The sequence below is a fragment of the Pogonomyrmex barbatus genome, unplaced genomic scaffold (genome assembly GCF_055798465.1).
Source record: "Pogonomyrmex barbatus isolate J1 unplaced genomic scaffold, ASM5579846v1 scaffold10, whole genome shotgun sequence".
Classification (NCBI taxonomy): Eukaryota; Metazoa; Arthropoda; class Insecta; order Hymenoptera; family Formicidae; genus Pogonomyrmex; species Pogonomyrmex barbatus.
In genome coordinates, this window is record NW_028297099.1 from 271,199 (window position 1) to 298,541 (window position 27,343).

At 32.5% G+C, this 27,343-nt stretch overlaps 2 protein-coding genes across 3 annotated transcripts; one reads left to right on the plus strand and one right to left on the minus strand.

The window, feature by feature from the left end:
* Positions 1-14,936: 14,936 nt before the first annotated feature.
* On the minus strand, positions 14,937-16,396 carry LOC105428662 (uncharacterized). The gene is made up of 4 exons (XM_011641090.3): positions 16,177-16,396; positions 15,527-15,942; positions 15,253-15,364; positions 14,937-15,175 (listed from the first exon to the last, which is right to left on the minus strand). Exons 1-4 carry the CDS (start codon positions 16,274-16,276, stop codon positions 14,940-14,942), a joined length of 864 nt encoding a protein of 287 aa, XP_011639392.2. The 5' UTR covers positions 16,277-16,396; the 3' UTR covers positions 14,937-14,939.
* Positions 16,397-20,115: 3,719 nt separating this feature from the next.
* Positions 20,116-26,848, plus strand: Blm (Bloom syndrome helicase). Of its 2 annotated transcripts, none has more exons than XM_089085526.1 (16): positions 20,116-20,272; positions 20,476-20,587; positions 20,724-20,847; positions 20,976-21,617; positions 21,765-22,500; positions 22,565-22,663; positions 23,078-23,262; positions 23,420-23,641; positions 23,752-24,113; positions 24,255-24,513; positions 24,753-25,136; positions 25,224-25,374; positions 25,486-25,670; positions 25,807-26,131; positions 26,293-26,379; positions 26,552-26,848. In XM_089085526.1, the coding sequence occupies exons 2-16, from the start codon at positions 20,493-20,495 to the stop codon at positions 26,617-26,619; spliced, it is 3,924 nt and encodes a 1,307-aa protein (XP_088941652.1). In that variant the 5' UTR covers positions 20,116-20,272; positions 20,476-20,492; the 3' UTR covers positions 26,620-26,848. The 2 variants fall into 2 exon arrangements, with proteins under 2 accessions (XP_088941652.1, XP_088941651.1); XM_089085525.1 differs by having other exon boundaries at positions 20,117-20,272; positions 26,199-26,379.
* Positions 26,849-27,343: the final 495 nt, after the last annotated feature.

Consider the following 27,343-nt stretch of genomic DNA (forward strand, 5'->3'; position numbering starts at 1 on the left):
TTGCGCATAGCAATGGCGGCACGATGAGTGGAGCCAATGAAATTTGAATCAAAATACACCCTTACTATTCGAACACAAAATAATCATATATGATTACATGTATTTAAAATGGAGATATTCTTAAAAAAATAGTATAAAAATATTTTAATAATACAAACGTAATACAAACATTCCTTTGTAATGAGAGAAATAATAATTATGTGAATTTCTAAATAATATTTATAATTATATAAATAATATAATTTTTATTTGCAATAATGTGTGTGTGTGTGTGTGTGTGTGTGAGAGAGAGACGAGGTGGATGAAATCCTGCGACTTATAACGCTAAATCATCTGCAGTTTTATATATATATATATATATATATATTTCTTTGCTATATACTCGCAAATAGCTAAGCTATTTGCTTACAATCATTTACAAAAAAACAAACGATATAAATCTCTCTTTAATATAAGTTAATGTTCCTCTGCACTAATTGAAAAAACTTCTGAACTTTGCGTGCAGTCATATTGCTTTTCAGCATTTTGATTTCATTCTTATTAGTCGAGATTACACATATGTGATATTGTTACACCTTTCTTTTTATATCATATAATCTTGCGTAATCCGTAAGGCTGGTTCCCTATGCAGCGTAACTTGCGTAAACGTAAATTGCGTCAACCAATCAAATCGTCTAGACGGAATAAGAATCTAGACGGATTTATATAGAGTAGCTGAGACAATTTGGTTGAATGACACAGTTTATGCTTACGCAAGTTAGGATACCATCATATACGGCATAACTTGCGTAAGCATAATCTGCGTATTCTAATATTTTATTAAAACACGTTACGCCATTCTGAAACCCTTCTTTTACATAAAGCTTATTTCGCGGAATTTTGAGAAATATGTAATTAATACAACCAATTGCTATATTTGAGAAATAATTTAATTATAGCAAAAGTACTGGGACTGTGAGCGATGTACCGGTCATCTATGCCGCGATTCGTTTAAGTTTATATCACAGATTTCATCGTAGACTAGTTTACAGATTCTCACTATCAAACGAGTTCTTAATATGTCACGAGCGAATACTCGATGAGTCCATACATCTTTAAAAATATGAGCTGAACTGTATTTCGCTAAGAGATATTATATTAATGCTCTCCAAGCGAGCAATTCCAAATCTGAGAGACGAGATCACGGATTCACTCGCTGGCCATGTGAACACCACGTGGTGCACGAGCACATCACGATGATGTAGCTTCGCAATAGTCCGGCAGCACTTCCGATCACGTCACTTTCATTGACTTTAAGTGAGCGAGTTTTAAGAGCAGAGCTATGTTTTTATGATTTTATTACTGCACGAGTCACGATAGCCAAGTACTACTTCGAGCGATATGCGATATGCATAATGGTCGAAATAAGAGTCTAAATAAAGATCTAATGAGAGCGCGCATTAGAGAAGCGCCGGAAGTGTCTCAGGTGGCCACCTTCCCACGATCATAATGCATGTGTGCGGTGCCGCCATCTAAGAACTAGACATCCTCGCGGAATTTTCATCGAGAATATAAGCTCATTCTTGAACATTCCGCTCGTCATCAACAAAAAACTTTCCGTTGAGTGAGTAGTCACTGATGATTTCTAAATAAGTTGCAAGGCACACAAACACACAGATCAAGTCCTTGTATGTTTTAAAGCCTCGTCCCTTCCAAGTTTTGAGCTGCACTGATCTTGCGCAGTCCACTTCTGCATGTAGGAAGACACGTGAGAGAGTCACTCTTGCAAGAGAGAGCTAAGCTTATTATATTTAAGTACATGAGATTTTACTGGAATCCTTCCACAATTATCCTGACGAATTTTAGCAAGCATCAGTTGAGTGCCACTATGGAGAGTGGTCTTATGAACGTTGTCGATGATGAGAGATGAAAGCTGAGAGTGACTTGGATGATTGCTGGATGTCTTTCTTGATAATTAAGTGAGAGTTTCTTGAGTCTTCCTCCAACACGAATGATACCTTGATCATCGATGAATGCCGTCAATCTGAAGAAGACATGAGCGGATGGTAATTGAGATCCGCAGTTGAACATCTTGAATTTATGAGAAAAGTATGCTGCTTGAATTGCCTTGATCCAGAAGAGCTTAGCTTGTTCAATATCTTGTATGAGAATGATGATAGCTGGAGGAGAGCTGAGCTTTTGCTTGAGCCTGGAACAGAGTGCTGTGGTTCTAAGCAACTTATTGAGTGAAGAGTACTTGTACACTAAGTCCCAATAATATACTGGTATCAGGGCAGCAACAAGCAATGCCAATCCAGGATGAGTCTCCATGTTAATATTGGATTGTTGGAAAAGTTATGACGTATTTTTTTAAAGGTCATTTTTCAAAGATCATTTATTTATATAAAGAACAAAAATCAATCAATGATATATTGTCCGTTTTATTCGATAATCTTTTGCCATCTTTCAGTGAGTTTCATAATTCTTTGTTCATAAAAGGACCTGTCTTTATCGGCGAAAAAACAAGGTGCTGATTACAGCCTCATCTGAATTAAACATTATATCAAGGAGTTTTGAAGAGAGCAAAACAAGTGGAAATCTGACGGCGCAAAGTCAGGTGAGTATGGTGGATGTGGCAACACGTCCCATCCAAACTCCAATAATTTTTTACGGGTTGTTAAACTTGTGGTCTCGTGTTGTCGTGATAGAACACAACTCCTTTACAATTAACGAGCTCTGGACATTTCTGGATGATGGATTCGTTCAAACTGTCCAATTGCCAACAGTACATTCGAATTGAGTGTTTGATTCCTTGGTAGAAGCTCGAAAAACACGACACCTTTAAAATCTCATCACACTGAGCATAACCTTCCTCTGATGAATGTTTGCTTTTGATGTCGTTTGAGGCAACAGGTGAATCATCACGTCGGGACCAAGACCATTTGCGCACCACATTGTAATCCATTTCTCATCACCAGTTATCAGTCGCTTCAAAAAAGGATAATTTTTCTCACGTTTAATGAGCAGATGTTTATACGCACCGTCAAATAAACTTCTTTGAGTTCATGAGAAACCTAAATATTGAGGAACTTACGTATCCCAGCTTCTTCAGGTGGTCGTGAACGCTTGAATGATAAATATTCAATGTTTCTGCAATCTCTCGTATCGTTTAATGTGGGTTTGACTCGATCAAGCCTTTATTTTGTCGTTATCAATCTTGGTGGGTTTGACCGAGGGGCGTCATTGAGATAAAAATCACCAGCACGGAATTTGATGAACCATCGTTGGCTGGCAACTAACGTTCTTGTAGAGCATTGTCACCGTAAACTTTATGCAACTTTTCACAAGCTTGACGCGCGTTCTTCCCTTTACGGAAGTAAAACAGTAATATATATTTATCACAATATATATTTCTGGTGGGGGGGGGGTAATAAAAGGGATTTTCATCGACATTAATAATATTGATCATCGAATTATTATAGAGTCACTACATTGAAAGCTGCTAAACCAAAGCGGCACGTAATTGGCAATATAATTAATTGAATTTATTTTCATATTAAAAAGACTTTAGTAACCAAGATCCTACTTGCCGAGGAAATATCATTCGCGTTGTAATTTGTTAGTTAACATGTACTTGGCCTATATCTATGTATTGTTTAAAACAGTAATATATGGCGAAAATGCACAGTTTGGTCTTCCATTTTCAACTTGTTATAAAATCTCTAAAACTCAGCCAAATCGCTCAATTTTTTTTTTTAGAATAAAGCTAGAACTGTCAGCTGTCAAATGGCATAGCAATAACATAGATGCGAATGACTCTAGTACTGCCAAAAATGAATTAGCATCATCTGTTACAAAAATGCATCATGACTTTTTCAACAATCCAATAAGTCCTGGAGAAAGTTCTGGCTGAGCTGACCAGAACTCCTGAGACTGAATAAGCCATTGAGGTCCGGTCCACCACAATGGATTAATTGATCAGTCGAAATACCTCGAGAAGCACAATCTACTGGATTCATAGAGCCAGGAACATAGCGCCAGCCGAGATTTGTTGACAATTGTTGGATTTGGGCTATTCTGTTCCTGACATAATCTTTCCAACGAAACGCATGAGATGTGATCCATATGAGAATAACTTGAGAATCCGTCCACAAATGAATTGAATTTATCTTGAATTTAAGTGTGGCTTGAACATGAGATATGAGCTTTGTGAGTAACAATGCTGCAACGAATTATAACCTGGGGATGTTTAGTTTCTTGAGCAGAGCAACTTTAGTCTTTGAGCATACAAGCGACGTCGCAGAGCCAGTGGCCAGTGAGTGGACAGTCAAATAAATGACTGTTGCCATGGCAAGTTGAGGTGCATCAGAAAAACCAAGTTCCACCCTTGAATCGCTCCATGTGTTGAACCATCACGAAACTGAGACGCTAGCTAGTGAACTCGGTCCTTATTGCCGACCATTTAGAGCTGAGAAGGACTGATAATGGATCGTCCTAATCCAGAGTATGCAACCATAGATTCGAAAGAATACATGTATATATATATATATATATATATATATACATATATATATGTATCATTGTATTGTTGACGTGTTATTCTAAAACACGTTATTTGCGATAAATATCATCACATGCCTCGGTATTCGAAAGGATAAGATGCCTGCCCGGTAAGCAGGAGATCCAGGTTCGATTCCTGGCTGAGGTGATATTTTTTCGCAAAATAATTACGAGTTTTCACGACTGGTTCGTGGTCGGGCCCCGCTGTGACGCATACCCTCCCTTCTTATTTGGGAGGCTTTCTTTCCTTTCTTATTTTATCTTGTAAGAGCATCTTTGCCTTGATGACGACCGAAGAGAGAAAACCGAGCGGGTCGAATATTTGTGCCACTTCAGATAAGATAAGACGTTTCGTGAGTTTACCTGACTGATCACTGAACTTAGATAAGAAGATGAACTTATCTTCTTGAGGAAGCCACCTTAATCCGAGTAACTTGATCGCGCAATCGTCAAGAGTTAGTGTTGATGAGCTGTCGGATGAGACTGCTGAGAGTAATTCTGGATTTGTTACATGCCATTTTGCGAGTGGGAAACCGCCCGCATTGTACAAGCCTATTACTTATTGAACGACAGAGATGAGTTGGTCAATTGTATCTGCATTCTCCGAAGATATAATCCACGTATCGACCGTAGATGAACGATAGTAGTATAGCAAGCGGGAATGAATATCCTTCATCTTCAACTAACTGAAGAAGGATCCAAGTTGCTAAAAATGGAGCAGGCTTTGTTTCGTAGGTAACGCAGTGAACTGGAAAAGGACTTCCTTGCGTTGATCATCTATCCAGAGGATGCGTTGAAGATCCCAATTTTCTGGATGAACTTTTATCTGTTGACACTTAGTGATATCTGTGGCGATGATGGCGAATCCAGATGAGAACGTCCATAATATTGAGCAGCAAATTTGCCCAGTATGCATGATGTCATTGAGAGATTTCCCTGATGATGTAGGGTTTGAACTGTTGAACACAATTTGAAGTTTGTAGTTGAACTATTGGCTTTAAATACTCCATGATGAGGCAAGTAATAAGAAAGATGAAGAAAAGAGCACTTCGACGAAGAATCACTCAAGATGCCTCTTGATGCCGAAACATTATATGCCAAGGTCATCCCAGGAATGATCATCTCCGTGAACTCTTTTCATGATTGAATTCGTCATACTCCCTCATGAAGTTTCTATAGAGCTGACTGTATTCTTCATTTTTATTGAGGCGACATAAAGTTCTTTGTAGAAGTTCATTTAGAAGCAGTTTGATAAGAAGATCCTAAAGTTGTTGCAGATGTTTTGAGTGAAATTCGCACATGTATCGTCTAGATAAATCTCTTGAGTGAGTAATACGAAAATGAGTCTTGCATTCTTCCTCTTCAGATGATAATTGAGAGTGATTGTCGATAGGTAACTCTTCTTGAACCCAAAATTTGGTGAACCCAAAACTTGGAGTAATTCCTTGATATCATCTTCTTGTTGAACAGAAATTTGATGAGTCAATCGAGTATATGAGTGAGATGTGTTGATCGGTTCTAATATTATTCAATCAAAAATTGAGAGCTGAACAATTGGCATCGATGGATGATATTTAATAATATTGGGTTTGATAATCGATCCATAAGAGTCCGCGCCAATGATGTCAACCTGACAAGGATGGTAGTACTCTGGATTTGCAAGACAGTTTCTTCAGATATGGCCATCCTTTAGTTGATACTCTACTGGAAGGCATAATTGATGAAACAGCTCTTAGGATATGGGCATCAATCTTGACTGAGTCTTGAGAAGTTAAAGAATCTATTGTAGTTGTACGACGCCAAGAGTTTATGTTGGCCTTGAGCTTTCTATTCCATGAATGATGAACGATAATTGTTGACGAGGAATGCTGAACTGGTGTACGAGCTGTTCGGAAATAAAGTTAAGTTCTGAACCTGAATCAATGAGCAGACGTATTTTGTGAGCAGTTAAGCCAATGGCATACGATGCTTTTTTTCTTGCTGGTTGGTTTCTTAGCTGGATTCGCGTGCTTGTTGAATTCTTGTCTTCGATTGGTATATTTTTTTAGATCCAAAAGAATATACCAATCAGAGACAAGAGCTCAACGAGCACGCAAATCCAACTAGCAAATCAGCAGGAAAAAAAGCATCATGTGCCGCTGGCTTTAAAGAAGTTTTAACTTGAGCTAGAGCTGTTCCTAAGAAAGTTGAGCATGATTGGCATTGGCATGCAATGAGCTGACGACTGCATCGACCTTTCAATGAGCTAATGACGATTGCTGAGATGAAAATGACGGTTGAGCAGACTGAGACGAACTTGAAACTGTCAGGGTTGAGTTGCACTTGGGTTGGGCTTGGTGAGTAATTTCGTGCAGCATCGTATGGTGCCGCCCAAAACAAGTCTTGCAGTCCTTTGCACTCTTGCACGTCTTAGTGTCCACAATAGGTGACAATAAGTTTTAAGAAGTAAGAAATTATTAAGAGTAAGATTGGCCAATCATAATCAAATATCAGAAAAATAATCGATTATGATTGATCAATTTCTTAAAGATTAAAGATTTCTTAAAGATTAAATGGCTTAAAAATTAAATACCTATTGTGGATCGGCACTGTGGCGCCCAAGGCAATTAAAGCACAACCGCTTGTGCTAAATGATCTTTGAGCTGAAGGTGCAGATCCCTGAATTGGTCACATGTAACGATGTAGTGTTGGTCTTAACAATAATCACATAAACTGTAACTGGGTAAACTGTCGAACCCTGAGTGTCGGTCCACAATAGGTGACTTAAGCTTTAAGAAGTAAGAAATTGACCAATTATAATCGAATATGAAAAGAATAATCGACTATGATTGGTCAATTTCTTACGACTTAAAGATTAAATATTTATTGTGGACCGACACTGAGAGAATGCCGGTTTTCGAGACGGCAGACTGTCCCGATTGAGCAGTGGCCGTAAGAGCTGTCTTTTTCAGTGCCTGTGTGGTTTATTATGCGGGTCGTTTTGGAGAAGGATCGGCCAAGGAATCGGCTAAGGATTCTCGACGTCAAATACTCATTGTTTTTTTCCAATAAATTTTATTAAACAGTATAATTTTGCACTAATTAATTCAGACCGTGACAGATGTGATGGCAGGACAAAATCTTAATGAGTCCCCGCTCCTAGCACCGATCTCCCGTTTTTATCCTGTTTCGGGTGGCCGGTCCTTGCAGCGTAATTATGGTAATAATGGTCGTCAGTGTTCGCGGTATTTTTCTGGGTCGCGCGGTTTTCCGTATATATATATATATAGCGCCCTTAAAAGCACAAAACACTACTCCTTCTTTTTTTCATTCGGCCAAAACAGTTTTCAGTCTGTCAGTTTTGTTAGTAATTCAATCAGTCAGTGTCAGTCGAACCCAGATTTCCAGCATCCAAATTTCCTCATTGAGAAATCCCTGGACGAGTTCTGTATATATATATATATATATATATATATATATATATAGATAGCGCCCTTAAAGGCACAAAACACTACTACTTCTTTTTTTCATTCGGCTAAAACAGTTTTCAGTCCGTCAGTTTTGTTAGTAATTCAATCACTCGGTGTCAATCGAACCCAGATTTCCAGCATCCAAATTTCCTTATTGAGAAATCCCTGGACGAGTTCTGTGAACTCCGCACTTCTTCCTCCTCTCCTCTAGATCTCGCCGCCAAAACTCCGACCCCCCTCTCCGAAACACCCACGTACATACACAGATACCAAAGTATAAATTTAAATATATAAAATAATCCAATGTAGGATAAGAATAATTATATTATATTATAGTATGTGGACAAATATATAAATATATATATATATATATATATATATATATATATATATATATGTACCAGGTGTATGCATAAGTTTTTTCCAGTTTAACTAAGAGATGTCGCCAGCGAAAAAGTACGCAGCGTATTAATTTGACACATACATCATTTTGTTCGTCTGACGTTTAAAACTACAAACACACACAAGTTGAGTCCGCCAAAAACTAGCGTCTTTGTTTTATCGTTCAGTGATTATGTCGAGTTTTGTGCCTGAAAAAGAACATTTGCGGCACGCATTGTTTTTTTTATTTAATCAAAAGAAAAAGGCTGTTGAAAGTCATCGTTTGCTGGTAGAAACATATGGTGAACACGCTTCATCGATTAGAACATGTGAGACATGGTTTCGACAATTTAAAAGTGGTGATTTCAATGTGAAAGACAGTGAGCGCTCTGGTAGACCACAAAAATGCGAAGACGAGCAATTGCAGGAGTTATTGGATGATGACTCAACTCAAACTCAACGGCAATTAGCAGAAGCATTACATGTATCACAAGAAACAATCAGCAGACGTTTACGAGCAATGGGAAAGATCAATAAACTCGGTAAATGGGTCCCACACGATTTGAGTGAACGTCAAATGGAAAATCGCAAAGTCACTTGTGAAATGCTGCTTCAACGCCACGAAAGGAAATCATTTTTGTATCGAATTGTGACGGGTGACGAAAAATGGATTTATTTTGAAAACTCGAAGCGGAAAAAATCGTGGCTTTCACCTGGCGAAGCCGGTCCATCAATACCAAGGCCAAATCGCTTCAGCAAGAAGACCATGCTCCGTGTCTGGTGGGACCAGAGCGGTATTGTGTATTATGAACTCTTGAAGCCCGGCGAAACCGTTAATACACAACAACGCTATCGCTAACAAATGATTAATTTAAACCACGCATTAATCGAAAGACGACCGGAATGGGCCAGAAGACATGGCAAAGTGATTTTGTTACGACAATGCGCCGTCTCACACAACAAAACAGTGAAAGACACCTTGAAATCGCTTGGATGGGACATCCTTCCGCACCCACCGTACCCCCCAGACCTGGCGCCATCTGACTATTACCTCTTCGCATCAATGGGGCACGCGCTCGCAGAGCAGCACTTCAGCAATTTCGAGGAAGTTGGAAAATGGCTCGACGAATGGTTTGCCGCAAAAGACAAGCAGTTTTTCTGGCATGGTATTCATAAATTACCTGAAAGATGGGCGAAATGTGTAGAAGCCGATGGCCAATATTTTGAATAAAAAAAAAATTAATTTCCCTTGAAAATTACGTGTCTTTTTTTTACTAAAAAACCGGAAAAAACTTATGCATACACCTGGTATATATATATATATATATATATATATATGTGTGTGTGTGTGTGTGTGTGGGTGTGGGTGTGATTTCGTTGAGGAAAATATCTGTATACATGTTGTTCTTCCGCGATTAGGATAATAGGGATTATCTACTTAGCCGAATTCTAGTAACCGATCCCCGGAAGAGATCAGTTGCGTAATCGTCGCGATCTAACAGCGTAACAGAACATGTGTCACCCATTTATCCGCTTAATTAAATTCTAATAACTGATAATTCTAATAACTGATAAACTAATAATCGAATAACTCGAAAGAGAAGAATCATGTAGTCGTCACGACGTAACAATGTGATAGACTCATCAATTTAGTAAGGCGAAAGATTGCATCTTGCACTTCGAATATAATAATACTTTTAACACTTTTATTTTTAACATTTTTTTAGCGCTACATCGAGTCGCTATGACAGATTTCCTAACCAAAAAAGTCGTCAACTTTAACGCTTAAAATCTCGGTTCGCGAGGCAGACCGCCGCGTTTTTTTGCTAGATTCTTTTATTTATTTATCTATTTAATTATCCGTGCGTCCATCTCTTACTGGGTCCGTTTGAACCTGTGTCCGATTCATTCAACCTGCTGTGTCCAATTTATTCTGTGCGCAACTGGGACTCACTATTAAACACGTGGAAAGCATGATAATATATTATTAAATAGAGATACTAAAATTGTAAAATATAGTCATAAATTAATTAAGTGTGATAAATCAATATAAAAAATGGATTTATTTTTTTAAATTTATTTTTTTTAATTTTATTTTATATGGTAATAAAGTTTGTTTAACAATAATAAATATATATAATAATTCTTTTTAAAAAAAGGCATGACATTGATACTTGCATTTCTCGATATTTCCTCGAAGTTTATTGTTGACGCTTTTCCACGATGGATTCTCTCGCTGTGCTAGCTTTGTGAATAACTGTCATTATATTGATTTCACAGAGGATCATTTTGACAATTGTGTATCAAAAAGTTAAAAATATTATAGTGTAACAGTAATATAATAGGGGTGACACCTGTTTGACCATGTCTCGATTGATCACTAGCCACTTACAGGAGCTAGTGCCTAGAATTTTTCAAACTGTTCAAACGCTGTGAGTGGCTAGTAATCAATCAAGATGTAGTCAAACGGATGTCACCCGTATAATAGTATTATATTAATTTTTGCTCTTGTGTTGAAAAAGATAAATAACGAAAAAAAAGATAAATAAATAAATAGTAATAAATTTAAAATCGTTAATATTAAACGAAATATATTAATAAATACGATATATTAATAAATTGATAATATAATTATGTAAAATACAGTTTTATAAATATACACATTTTATTATCTTTAAAACGCTTATGTTTTTAAATTATAATATTACAATTTAAGATTAACGTAGTTAATGTATTTAAAAATAAGTGGGAATAGTCAAAAGATGGCGAACCAATCAAAAGTTGCTTTTTTGTGATCAAATCTCAAATTTTTGTGATCTCTTATTATAGAGACACTATATCATTTAATTGACCTAAAATGATTTCTGCAGCTTTTATTTTATCTTCAACTATTGCAAGAATATAATTTTGCGAGAATAAAACATTCCAATTTGTTAATAATCTTTCAATACATTTATGTAAAATTAGTCATCTGATATTGCATAATTTTAGGATTTTGTTTCTTTCTATATTAAAAAAATTCTGAAACTCAACTAAAATTGCACATTTCTTAGCACTGCCCGAGATATAACTACTTACTCCTCGAATTAAATTTTTACATTCTGGCAATTTTTCATGCTTTAGTAGCAATTAATGCCGAAGAATGGCAAATATAATTAATGTAATAAGATCCGGTATTTCTAATTTTAAACGAGACATAAAAGAGTTATTGCATCCAATCATTACTAATGCATTATCGCTTGCCATTCCAACTATTTTGTAATGGTATGCTTTTCTCTTGAAGATTTTTAAAATTTTCGAAAATTTGCTTGCAGCACAATCTTTTGCGTCTACAGATATTATTTCTAATAATTTTATTGTTACTTTTTTATTTAACGGTGATAAATATTTAACAAGAACACAAATAATTTTTGTATCGGAAATGTCTGTGCTTTCATCAATTAATATAGAAAATTTGCAGGTTTGTAAATCATTAATAATTTTATTGACTTGACGTTTCGCAATAACATTAGTAATAATATTTTTACATTTATCTCGGGCTAGTGATAGATCTGATACAATTTCAGGATCAATGCAGATATCTTTCAATAAAAGAATTAAATGATCCGCGATGTTAAATGCAATATTATATTCCACAAAAAATGTTGCTAATTTGATTTCGCGTTTTACTTTATTATTATGCGAAAAAAATGTTTCTATTATTATTTTCATACGAAAGAATGTTTTCATTATTATTTTCTTTTGTTATATTTAATGCTCGTTCTATATGTTTGACCGATTTTGAATGTTTTAATAATTTTGATTTGCAACATGTGATGGCTTTACAACGTATATTACAAAATGCTTTATTATCTGTAAAATGTGGAGTCAACCATCTTTTAAAACTATCCTCATCTAACTATGCATTACGAAAATCCTAATTTTTTCTTTTTTTATTAGTTTCTTTCCATTTTAATAATTATTTTATATATATATATATATAATATATATATTTAATATATAAATATATATATAATATATATACTAGCTCCTTTTTCCATTTTAATAATTTATTTTATATATACACAAAATAAATTATTAGTGCCCGATCGGGACACTGGACTGGCTTAGAGAAGGTGACACCCGTTTGACCATGTCCCGATTGATCACTAGCAACTCACAGAGGCCAGCGTTTAGAATTTTTCTATTGTTCAAGCGCTGTGAGTGGCTAGTGATCAATCGGGATCAAACGGGTGTCACCCGCTTAGAGACACATAGGTTGCATTCCGTTTCACGCATAGCACGCATCGTTCGCATAATCAATGCTTAGTGCATTGGTTGCGTTTCGTTTCATTATGCGCATGATGTACATTTTGAAATGGAACGATGTTAACGCATTAGAAATGTGAAATCAAAATGGATTCCACAATAATAAACTGTGCTGTCAGTGTGACAATGTTTTTAATTAATGATGTTAATGAAAGTGACAGTAGTGAATCATCCATTTGGAGTTCTGATGATTATTATAGTGACGAAGAATATGAGAACAGTTTGAGCATCAGTGATTTAGAAATTTTATATTCGATTTTAATGGTGAATGAAACTCGTGGAGAAACAATTTTTAAAGAAAAAATAACAGATTTTGTTGAAAGAGTCATCCCTGGATACACAAGGCGCGTATTCAAAGAACATTTTCGGTGAGAATGAATGTTTACATACATATTTATTACATACATATTTTTTATTCAATCTGACTGATGTTTTAAAATATTTATAAATCGTTTGTACATAGTACTTATTTTCTATATTCAATTTTGTTTATCAATTTAAAGCAATGCCAAGAAATTATAGTAGTTTTATATCTTGCAGAATGTTTCCAGAAACATTTGAAGTAGTGTTACAATTAATTGGACCAGAACTAAGAGTCATAAATACATTGCCTGGAAGAAAACCTATTTCTGCTGAAAAGCAACTTCTTATTGCAATTTGGTTCATGTCTACTCCTGATTCTTATAGGTATGATCTCATACATTAAAATATTATATTAATATAAATTTAAAGAAAGAAAACAAAAAATTATTAGTAAATTAATAATTAATAGTAAGTTAAATTAAGATCACTGTTTAATGTTTAAACATACATGATAAAAGATAGAAAAATTATTAATTATTTCATAATAATATTTTATTTATATTATTGTCTTCAGGTCTGTATCGACGAAATTTGGAATTGGAAAAGCAACTGCATTCAGAGCATTAAGACGAGTAATGCTCTACATTGTATTGCTCCTCAGTTTATTCAGTGGCCCAAAGATGCAGTTGCCACAAAAATAATAAGGAAATTTGAACAAGTTTGTGATTTTCCAAACGTGATAGGTATTATTGATACTCATATTAAAATTCGTGCTCCAAAAGAAGATCCAGACTCGTACATAAATAGGAAAGATTTTCATTCAATTAATGTACAAGTTGTCTGTAAGTCGCGTGGACTATTCACACATTGTTATGCTGGGCATGTAAGATCTGTGTATGATGCAAGAGTTTTTCGGAACTCACCAGTGGCAGATTTTCTTCAATTACCTCAAATATATTTTCCTAATAATTCTTATATTATTGGAGATGCTGCATATGATATCCATCCACATGTTATGGTATCTTTTAGAGATAATGGTCTGACAAATGCGCAAAAAAATTTTAACTATTGTTTGTCATCTACGAGAATGGCAATTGAACGGGCAATAGGTCATCTGAAAGTTCGTTTTAGGATTCTCTTAGACTGTTTACCTTTAACAGATGTTAGAAAAATTCCAGAATTTATTTTGGCTTGTTATGTATTACATAACATTTGTATTTTGCAAAACGATATAATTGAACTGATGAGTATATATAGAAATGAAGACGAAGTAATACCTGTTTTACATGATAATGCAGTTGAATTAGGAAATGCTAAAAGAAATGTAATTATGAATGCTTTACCAAGGAAAATATAACATTAAAATATATGTAATACTGAACATGTGTGTATATAAAAATAAAAATATATTTAAGTAATAATTAAGTAAAAAACAAATAAACAAATAAACGTTTGTTTTTGTTCAGTTATTTTATTCTGAATCCATATATCTTTGGCCATTTTAAAATTATAATTCGCGTATTGAAGTTATTACTATATAAGTATAAAATTATAAATGAACGCCAAGTTTTAACTTAGTAATTAAAACATAAAACTTAAATTCATTTTCAAAATACTCGTAATATAAAATTAAAAATAATATAAAAACAAAATAACATAAGCTAAATATTATTTTAATGTAAATATTTAAAATATTAAATACATATAGGATGATATCGTTGATTTCAAAAATATTTTCTTCGTAAAGGAGTATAACTAAAAATATTATAGTTTTTACTAATTAATTAATATCACTTCTTACATTAATATCATTTGTACGTATTGTCGATAGATCACAGACTTGTTACAAACTAGCTATCACATAGAAAATAGAATGTAGGGCATACCACCGAAACAATGCCATTACGGAAATTATAGGACTATTTCTTTTTGCTATAGATAAATATAGAGGTATCAAAATTATTTTTGCTTTTCAATTAAAAGTTTCATAATTTCAATCAATGATTTTTGTATCTCCATTTTCTCTTCATGAATTTTCCTTTGTTCTTCTTTACGCTCGATATACCGCTGTGCTTTTAATTTCTCATATTCTTTCCTCTCTTCTTCTCTTTTGGCTATTACTATGTTCCTATCTTGTCTTATATCATCAATGAAATTCTTCAGGACAGTTTCAACTCTTCGCTTTTTGCTTGGATCTAAAATAGAAATTAATTATTAAAGCATGCAGACAAAGAATGTATAAAGAATTGAAATCTTATTGATTTATTATTACTAGATGGCAATGAAGGTGATTCTGTCACATTTGTTGGCTTAACTGGACCTTCGCTTGATGCAATCGCAGGTGGTATCACAAAAGCCTTTTTCCCAAAAATTGAGTCCATCACCTTCAAAATTATAATTATGTAAAAGCATTTATTTAGATTATATAAATCAATTATGTAAAAAATTATTTACAAAATTCAAATAGATTACATATAAAATTAACAGTATCAAATTTGTATTTCATTTTCTAATACATTATTTACAGAAATAAGAAATCAATTTACCAAATAAAAGGCCCATGTATTCCGACAATTTCCACTCTTTTTATTTTGATCGCTTATGTTTTTAAATGTTCTTTTAAGACCAGACATCTTTACAGAGCATTGCAACTCAGTTACAGCATATTTTCCGTTGAAATTTTCTTTCATTTTTTCTGCTAATTCAGCCCAAATAGTAGCATTTCTTTTAGATCCCGAATTGAAGTCGGATTCTTTCTCCCGATACAATTCTAATAGTAAATATACTGCAGCATCAGACCATACAAATCCTTTTGTATTCGTCGAACAATCATTTTCTTCGGAATCAACATTTTCAGACAATGCTGATGAAGGCTGACTAATTTCTAAAGAACTTGAGAAGTCAGTAGAATTATTCTGCTTACTGATTTCTCTGTTTACAAGCGATTGCAGCAACTTTTGATCTGTAACAACAGTATTCCTAATATAATTTATATTTACAGCCAATAATTGAATAAATAGAAAAATATAATCCCTTTAAAAATACTTTTGAAAGTAGTGGAAATATTAATTCAAAAACCGAAAACTAACCCAATTGAATATTTTTACTACTGTCAAAAAGCTTTTTCTGTAAGAAATGATCTACTTGTATTTGTTGTAATCTATATAACCTACAAATATATTCGACTAAATGTTACCTGTTTGAACTTTATTAATTATTTCCTGAGTAAGAAATAATGTGATGACGCTCTGCGTTTCTTTAATGAAGACTGGGAACTCTAATAATGTCTCTTCCATATCTTTACACTGACACTTTTATGTAAAATTAGAATTCAAAACTTTTCACAATGTCAACAACCGCCATATGCAATTACACAATCGCATAAAACGCATAAGCTGCTACAGCTTGAACTTGAGGTAGCTGATGCGTGCGTTATGCGCTGCAGGTGGTGGGGATCTAGGGAATTCTAAGCTCTGTTTATGCGCAAATTGAGTGAAACGGAACGTTTTCTATGTCATTCGTGCGCATAATGCGCGAAACGGAACGCAACCATAATAAGAGGCTGGTCACAAAAAAGCAACTTCTGATTGGTCCGCCATCTTTCGGCTATTCCCATTTATTTTTAAATACATTACCTATGTTAATCTTAAATTGTAATATTATAATTTAAAAACATAAGCGTTTTAAAGATAATAAAATGTGTATATTTAGAAAACTTTATTTTACATAATTATATTACCAATTTATTAATATATTTATTAATATATTGTATTTATTAATACATTTCCTTTAATATTAACGATTTTAAATTTATTACTATTTATTTATTTATCTTTTTTTTCGTTATTTATCTTTTTCAACATAAGAGCAAAAATTAATATAATACTATTATACTACTGTTACATTATAATATTTTTAACTTTTTGATACACAATTGTCAAAACGATCCTCTATGAAATCAATGATAGCTATTCACAAAGTTAATGCAGTGAGAAAATCCATCGCGGAAAAGCGTCAACAATAAATTTCGAGGAAATATCGAAAGATGCAAGTATCGATGTCATGCCTTTTTTTAGAAAGGATTATTATACATATTTATTATTGTACATACATGTACAATAATGTATTATACATATTTATTATAAAAAAATTTTATTACAATATAAAATAAAATTTAAGTAAAAAAGTGAACACCCATTTTTTATATTGATTTATCACAATTAACTAATTTATGATTATATTTTGCAATTTTAGTATCTATTATTTAATAATATATTATCACGCTTTCTACGTGTTTAATACATATGCACAAATATACATGCATAATACACTTAAATCAATGCACATGTAAAGTAAAAATATCTATTAATTAAAGTGAGATGGTGTATATTTTTTTTTCGCAAGATTTAGCCAAAACATCGGATCAGAGTCTCTGATTGGCGGATCAGAGTCGTGGCCAGTCTCTTATTATAGTATCTCTAACTTATTATAGTGTCTCTACTTATGATAATCCAAGTTCGACTTAGTTCCATTAGTTAGAACCAAAAAATATAATACACATATCCATCTAATATCTTTATGAATCATAACAACTCAACTCAACGCTGTCTTATATTTTCTGAGTTAAGTTAGCTGTGATTAGCTGATAGAAGATATCGAAGCTATTATAAATAATATTATATATTATTTATATATTGTCTTAATTCTTCGAGTTGAATTAGTTAGTTTATTTACGCAAGCAAATCTGATTTTAAGAAAAAATGTCTAATGCAGATATATTTATGAAAAAAGAAAATAATGTTGGTATGTGCCTCTTTAATAAACATAATTATATATAAGTTTTAATTAAATATTAAGATATTACAATAATTTAGATAACATTTTATTAATTTTATGACAATAATGTTAAATAGGATAAATAATTATAATATAAATATTTTAAATTTGCAAAATTACTTTACTTATAATATCTTTAATATCTTCTACCAGCTAATCACAGCTAACTCAACTCAAGGAATATAAGACAGCGTTGAGTTGTCATGACTCATGAAGATACTAGATGGTTATGTGTATCATATTTTTTGGTCCTAGTGAAACTAACTCGAACTTGGATTATCATAAGCATCTGTTGATTAGGGTTTCTGTTATCTTTAACAGAAATGCTAAACTAATTTGTGATTTTTTTTTTTGTAATCTGCGTATCTGGAAAAATACACTTCATATAAAATTTCGGTTCTCCATGAAGCGTACTTTTTTAGATACGCAGATTACAAAAACTAATCACAAATTAATTTAGTATTTCTGTTAGAAAGTACAACAGAAGCCCTAATCAGCAATTGGTTGTATTAATTACGCATTTCTTGAAATACGCTCTATGTGAAAGAAGGCTTTCAGAATGGCACGTTTTAGTAAAATACTAGAATACGCAGATTACGCAAGTTATGCCGCATATGACGGCACTCTTAGCGGTTTCCCGCTGCATGGGGAACCAGCCTAATTCGCAGCCAGCCACGAGAGGCTGCGTCTCCACGAGCACAATATATATAACGCAACTCTCCCGATTTCAGCATACGTAAAAATGAACTGCACATGCGCGAGCGAGGTATGTAATCAATCAGGACACGGATATTCCGTCTTACTTTTCTACATTTTCTTCCTTTGTTAGTATGAGATGCCTATATAAGCATTTAACATTCAACAGAAAGTGGCGAGAACATACATCTCATAGGTGTTATAAAAAAATTAAACTTTAAAAAATTTAACTTTAATTGTTAAATTTTTTTCTTTACTGCTCTTTTCTTGGTTCGAGATGGATCGAGCTGAGGCACGAATTAATGATTGATGAGTTGTATGAGAGAAATAAATAAAATATTAATTTATGAATATTAAAAGTTAAGGCATCTTGTTTGTTTAACATTGCATCTGCATTTAAATTTCATGTTTATTGTATTATTGTATTATTTCATGTTTATTGTATCTTTTATTTTATTAATATGATACTTTTAATTATATTTATTAATATTTATCAATATTTATTTCTTTATTTTCTAAATCTATATTGTTTTGTGTAAAAGTCTATGATTTATGAATTTTTTATTTCTATTCATTCATTTATTTGCATATTATAATACTTATATTTTATATATTTTATAGAATTAACACTGATAAAGATATACTAATGATATTTTCTAAAAAAATTTATTAACAAGTAATATATTATTTATGTATTCACAATACTTTTACTATTTAACATATTGTTTTATCAATTGTATTTTTTTTTTATTTTTTAATTTGCATATTTCCATATACTTTATCATATAATAAATTAATTCTATATAATAAATTTATATGTATGCTTTTTTAAATAATTTGTAACTTTTTTAGATATAAATTGCTAATTGTTATTAACAATTGTTATTTCTGTTTGTTAATGTTTGAATTATTACTATTATGTTTAAATTATTACTATTAATGTTTGAAATATTATTTTTATAGTTTGTGTTTATTGGAATAATAATAGGAGAATAATAATACAGATGTTTAGTATAATAATTAGTATAATAATTGTAATTAAAATATAATTATTATATTTTAATTAAAATATAATTCTTATATCGTATGTAAATAATAATTGCATAAATAATTAGTATTAAAGTCTTTTACGTGCGGGCAATATATATGCAGAAACTGAGATACGTTCAGTCTTTGATGCTGATCCTCGAAAGTAGATGTAACGACAATCCAAGGATGACGCGCTCTATTCTTATTTACACCGAAAAAGAACCTTATTTATGCTCCTCATTGTACTGTGCCACGAGAGGCTGCGTCTTCACGAGAGACAATTACTACGTTTACACGGCGACATTAATCCGGCTTAGTAACTATAGTTAGTGAAATCTCACATTAGATTGGTACATTGGTACATTGGTACATTCTTTTAAATCTAAAATTGTGATCCAATTAAATATAAGAAATTACTAACTATGGTTGTTACTAAATCGGTTTAACGTCGCCGTGTAAACGCAGTATATGCTCCACGCTGTCTCCGACCGACTCTTAGGCCGGTTGCACATAGGACACGGCAACAAAGTTATATATCAGAAAACAATACGGTGATTGGCTACCGCATTGCCGCGTCCTGTCTGCATCCAGCCTTAATTTAATGGCGGGCGCATCAATCTCCATTGTGTAAATCGATGCTACTCATTCTGTCATTGTCGTTTAGCATTTTCCGGATTTTGAATTGTTCTTCTTTTGTTTGTTAGAGCTGGCATTTTAAATTGTTATTAAATGTAAACATATAAATGTAGTACTTTTTTTTCTAACCTTTATGTCATGTGATTATATACTGCACGATATGTGTATTATATCAATTCTGTATGTGTAATATATTTGCTGAGCTATTTAAGAAATAAAACTTACGTATTTACATATGCGAAGGACTAGTTTTAATAATGACGTATTCAAATAAAGACGCTTTGCAAATTGTTTACAGTTATCTAAACTTATATAATGATGCCAAAAAAAATGATGCTTGATCAAAAGGATAATCAATCTACAATAGTGGGATTTTTTATGAAAACAAATCAAAACAATCTGCAGACCAGGTAAGAAAAATTTATCTAACTTTGCAAGAGTATTCCAAGATATATGAATCTTGATATATATGAATTTTTGTATACTACCATCTTGTATTTTATTAATATTTTTTCAAATATTTTAACTAATAATTATATTTTTTAGTATACCAAAATCAGTGACATATGAGAAAGCTGATTTAAATAATGAATTATCAAATAACTCATGTTTTAATAAACAAAAAAGGATAGCTGGAGACTTGTTAACAATAGATGCAATCATAAATCTTGTAAGATTATAATAGTATTTGATAAAAAAAACAGTAATGTATTATTTCTAGTCAATATATAAGTTATATAAAACACTTATAGTTTATTACAAAATAACTAATAATTATTACGATATTTTAAATCACAGGATAATTCAGATAGTTCAGATACATGGGAGAATCCACTTAAGACACATCCAGAGACACTTTGTTATAAAATGGGGTCACATGTTAAAGATTCAATAGAGAGAAAAGAAATATCTGAAAAAAGATCCGATCTTTTAAATTTATCACAAAAGAGTAGTGACTGTGTAAAAATTTCTGAGTCTTCTGAAAGTGAAGAAGATAAGAAATATGTTAAAAAATACTTACATCTAAATAAAATAGAATATTTAAATGAAGTATTAGTAGAAAAAGATGAAAGGAAACAAGCTATTGTTCCACAAACTAATTATTACAGTAATGAATATTTGTCTTCTATCAGTACATCATTAGAAGAAAACAAAGAAAAATTTAACGAGGTCAATGACATAATGCCTAAAAACACAGAAAATAAACATCTATGGACTTCTAAAAAACGTAATATAATATCTAATAAACAAGAAAAAAATACTATAATTTCAGATTCTGATACCGATAGCCCTAATTCAAAATGCAATAGTCACGGATCACCAAGAAGAAATTGGGTTGGTCCTGATGTTAAATTGAATCTGAAAGATTTAGGTTTAAATAAACAGCTAAGTTCATGGATTGAATTTGTTCAAAAGAAATCAGTAATGTCCACAATACCTGTAAGTTTTTTTTTTATTAAATTGATATATTTACACGCGCGTGCATACACATGCATCTATAGTATGTATATATGCACATGCATTGGCACATGCACATATATTATTCCTTTTAACTTGGGGATATCTCCTTTTGGTTATTGTACTTAGGTTACAAAAGATAAGTTGCTTAAAAGACGTGAAGATTTACAGGAACTTCAAATTGAAGTTCTCGACAAATTTTGTATTGCACTTGAGTTGATTCCATTACCAGTATTGGAACAATTCCCAAAGTTTGATTCAAACTCTTTCAAAAAATTGCAAAGTTTGCTTCGACATATAAAAGCTAAATTACGTTTAATACAAACAAAATTATCAAAGTTATACACAGAGAAAGAAAATACTGCATCTGAGTCTCCAGAAACATCTGGATCTACATCATCAAAATCAATTGAAATACCAATCTCATGTGTGTCTGAAAGTTGCCTGATGAATAACTCTAATAATTTTGACATACCGAGTACCTTAATAAGTCCTAAGATGGACTTTCATCAAGATACAGCAAATGTAATAGAATCATCGTATACAAATACAAAGGAATCTGATAATAACTTGGAAGCTGTATCAGTAATTAAACAACCTGAAGCCATAGTTCCAAATAAAAAGAGCACTTTTCAATTAAAAAGACCTGTTAAAACAGTATTAGGTACTGAAGTTTCTAGAACAATAGCAGAAATGTGGGAGAAGGATCAACAAATATCTAAGCCAATGAATTCCTCACTGGATTCTGAATGCGTTTCCATAAAGGATATGTTTAACGTCAATATTAAAACATCATTAAATAATGAAAAAAATATATTTACGCAAAGAAATTTAGATAACAAGATTAATATAAATAAATCTCAAGGTAAAAATAAATAAATTATTAGTTAGTTTATCTGTTTAGAATTAATGAAAAAAATATTTTATAGATATCTGCCACACATCTAATGCTAATGTCGAAATCTTGACACAAGAATTGGAACAATTTCCAGCTTTAGAAAAAAATTGCAATATAAATGATTTTATAGGTATCTTAAAATTTATACATGTAGCTTTGTGTGTGTGTGTGTGTGTGTGTGTGTGTGTGTGTGTGTGTGTGTGTGTGTGTGTGTGTGTGTGTGTGTGTGTGTGTGTGTGTGTGTGTGTGTGTGTGTGTGTGTGTGTGTGGTGTGTGGGTAGATGAGTGGGTGAGTGGATGGGTGGGTGAGTGAGTGAGTGAGTGAGTGAGTGAGTGAGTGAGCGAGTGAGTGAGTGAGCGAGTGAGTGAGTGAGCGAGTGAGTGAGTGAGCGAGTGAGTGGGTAGGTGGGTGAGTGGACGGACGGACGGACGGATAGGTAGGTATGTGGGAGGAGGGGGTCTGTCTGTGTCTGTATACGCGTATGTATGGCGTGAGTGCGAGCATGTGTTGCACTGATATAGCTCATTTTAATCTCATCTGTAGATTGGCCAGATCAGAATAATATGGCACAGAATAAGCAATACAATGCAATACAAAGCAATAAAACAAAATTAAAATCCGAAAAAGATAGTGTGGAATATGGAAAATTCATTGGTAATTATAAAAATGATGGTGTTAGTGGAGAATTTGACGGTACAACATATTCACATTCGCAAGAAATGTTAAAGGTACATAAAATATATATTTGGTAATTTCTATTTGTGCTAAGCAAATATAATGCCATTATAACAAGTAATTCAAATATATATCTGGGAATACATACATTCGGATTACACTAATATGAATATATAATATTGTACATTAATCATATATTTTTTATTTTAGATATTTCGGCAAAGATTTGGTTTATATACTTTTAGACCAAATCAATTGCAAGCTATTAATGCAACATTTTTGGGATTTGATTGTTTTGTTTTAATGCCAACTGGAGGCGGAAAGTCTCTTTGTTATCAATTGCCTGCACTTTTAAGTACTGGATTAACAGTTGTTATCTCACCATTGAAAAGTCTTATTTTAGATCAAGTTCAGAAACTTATATCGCTTGATGTAAGAGAAAATTTTATTAGATATGCAAATAAAAGAGAAATGACATAATATAAAAAAATACATGTTGTATCGCTTCATATTATCTTACAGTCTTGATTTTAAATTTATAGATACCTGCGGCTCATTTATCCAGTTCTATAACAGATAATCAAGCGGAAGCAATATATAGAGAACTTTCCAAAAAGGAACCTGCTCTCAAGATATTATATGTAACGCCAGAGAAAATTTCCGCCTCACAAAAATTCTGTAATGCTCTAACTATATTATACGAGAGAGAATTATTGGCGAGATTTGTTATTGATGAAGCACATTGCGTTAGTCAATGGGGTCATGATTTTAGACCAGACTATAAAAAACTAAAATGTCTCAGGAACAATTACCCTAAAGTTCCAACAATGGCATTAACTGCAACAGCTACACCACGTGTCAGAACAGATATTTTGCATCAGTTAGGTCTAACTAATCCAAAATGGTATGTTTGGTGCGTGCGTGCGTGCGTGCGTGCGTGCGTGCGTGCGTGCGTGCGTGCGTGCGTGCGTGCGTGCGTGCGTGCGTGCGTGCGTGCGTGCGTGCGTGCGTGCGTTTGATATAATTGTGATGGTTTCATTTTTAGGTTTATGTCGAGTTTCAATAGACCCAATTTGAGATATAGCATAATCTCGAAGAAGGGAAAAAATTGTTCCGACGAAGTTGTGGCTATGATAATGACAAAGTTTAAAAATACTTGCGGTATCGTATATTGTTTATCACGTAAAGACTGCGATGATTATGCTGCACATATGAAGAAAAATGGTATTAAAGCGTTGAGTTATCATGCAGGACTCACGGATAGTCAAAGAAGCAACTGTCAAGGAAAATGGATATCTGACGAAGTATATTTGTTTATATATATATATATATATACACGTACATATGCACGTCTATGCGCACATGCACATAAATATATGTGTAGAGGAAGTTATCATGAAATATAATTATAGAAATGTTAAAAAAAAAGTATATCAAAGTGTATGTACATGTGCGTTACGTTTTATGATATAAATTTATATTTTTACATGCGCTTTTTTTACAAATACTTTTCATTACATTTACATACATTACTTTTTCACAGGTACATGTTATTTGTGCAACTATAGCTTTTGGAATGGGTATTGATAAACCAAATGTGCGTTTTGTAATACATGCAGCCCTACCAAAGTCCATAGAGGGCTATTATCAAGAAAGTGGCCGTGCTGGTCGGGATGGTGAAATAGCAGATTGTATTTTGTTTTATCATTACGCAGATATGCATAGGATCAGAAAAATGATTGAATTGGATAATCCAAGTCCACAAGTCATTGGTACACACATGGACAATTTATTTAAAATGGTAGCATTTTGTGAAAATACTATAGATTGTCGTAGATCGTTACAGCTTAATTATTTTGGAGAGATATTTGATAGACAACTGTGTATCTCGAATAAAATAACCGCGTGTGATAATTGCAGATGCAAGGTATATCATATAAATTAGACAGATAATTATTTCAGCAAAAATATAAAGTTGTTGTTAAATGAAATTATTAATAATTAATAATTTTAGGGGGAGATTACAATGTTAGACGTTACCGAAGATGCAAAAGAGATTATGAAAGCTGTACGAGATATTAATAATAAAAAGAAATGCAAACTTACAATAGTATTCTTAACAGATATTTTTAAGGGCTGTGATCTGAAAAAAATTAGAGAATCAGGTTTATGTTCATTATTATAACATTAATAAAAAAAAAATAAAAAAATGGAAAGATTGGATATTTTATATCATATTTAATGTATAATGTAGTACAACAAGAATTTTATCGTAGGTCTTACAAAACATCCTTTATATGGTCGCGGTAAATCATGGAATAAGAATGACATAGAACGCCTTTTGCATTATATGGTATTGCAAAAATATTTACAAGAAAATATGTATATTAATAATGAAATTGCTTGTGCATATGTAAAAATCGGGCCAAAAGCAAACGAACTTATGACAAAAGATGTAAAGGTATCTATTTTTATTCATATAGAATACAATATATTGAATAGGTTTATAATATAATCTTGGATATTTTAAATGTCCAAGTATACACATATTAGCATATAAAAAATTTTCTTGTTATCTTTTATTATCTTTTGAATAGGTACAAATTCCAATGAGACAATCGAATAAATCTACAAGTGGTGTGGCCACAGTTTCAACAGTTACAAAAAAAATCGATGGTATTATAAAAGAATTGCAAGATCGTTGTTACGCCGAGTTAATGACAATAATAAGAGGAATCGCTGGCGCACTTGATGTTTCCGCTTCTTCTATCATGAATATGGTAGCTATCAGAGCTATGAGCCAGCGTTTACCGGAGACTGAAGAAGCCATGTTACAAATACCACATGTCACTAAAGCCAATTTTATTAAATACGGCAAAACTCTTTTGAACGTTACTCAAAGATATGCGGCAGAAAAAATTGGTACGGTACTTACACAATTTGCAATGTTATAAAATAATACTTTGTGTAATTATTTTATTATTTTTAGGATTGTTAAATGAAAATAATGAGCAGAATAGTGATGATAATGATAATAATGATGATAATACCTGGGATGACAATAATTCCAACTATTCTTACAGTAGCGGTAGTACCAGCAATCGTGGCAAAAAACGGAAGATTGGCAATAGTAATAGTACTAATAAAAAATATAAACGAAATAGCTCGAGGTAATGAAAAAGAAAAATATGCGCGTGTCTATATGATCATGTATTTCTTTTTGTGTATATAAAACATAATTATGTGTTAAGAGATTCTCATAGAAAAAAATATACATAAAAAATTGTGTAGCCGTATGTTTTTAGATTTGTACATAATCATTTTCTTTATATTTATTTATAGTGCGTGGAGAGGAAAAGGTTCATCGAGAAACTCATCAAAAGTTTCAACAAAATATAACGCAATTATAAAAAAAGAAGTAGGACTCGCAAGTTTCAGTCAAACGACACAGTATCGTGCAAATCCTAATAGATACATGAACATTGCCTAATTGTTTCTTTTTTCTATTTATTGTAAATTATTTAAGGAGTTTGCGAATTCATAATGTCTCTGTACATGTCTTGGAATATGATATTTGAAGTTTTCTGTGGCATTTAAATCATCTTAATGAATAAAATAAATTTTATTGGAATTGCAAAATCATTTTATGTTTATATGTCTAAGTAATCGCTAAATATTGTCGCGCTCGCGGCAGTCATGATTACGAATCGCGTTATGCAGATGAGCCACGCGCGGAATAATGACACGTCTCTGAAACAGCGCGTTACACAGAACAATCAAGGACACAGTCATCAGGGAACAATCCTGTTTTAAAACATTGATTTTTCCGAAGGCAATGACGAGCGGATCACCATTCGGTCGTAACAATATATATGTAAAATAATAAATATGTATAATCATAAAATTTTTATAAAATATTTTTTGAGATATTTATATTTGATTGAATAATATGTTTATAATTCCATTATAAACACATTATTCAATCAAATTAAATATATTTACAGCATCTGATTATTTTGAAGTCTTATACAGAAATAATAGGATTATAAACTTTTTCATATAAGAATTCAGTTCTCTATTGTTTTTAAAGGTGTGAATTTGACACTCTCTCTTTCTCTCTCTCTCTCTCACGCT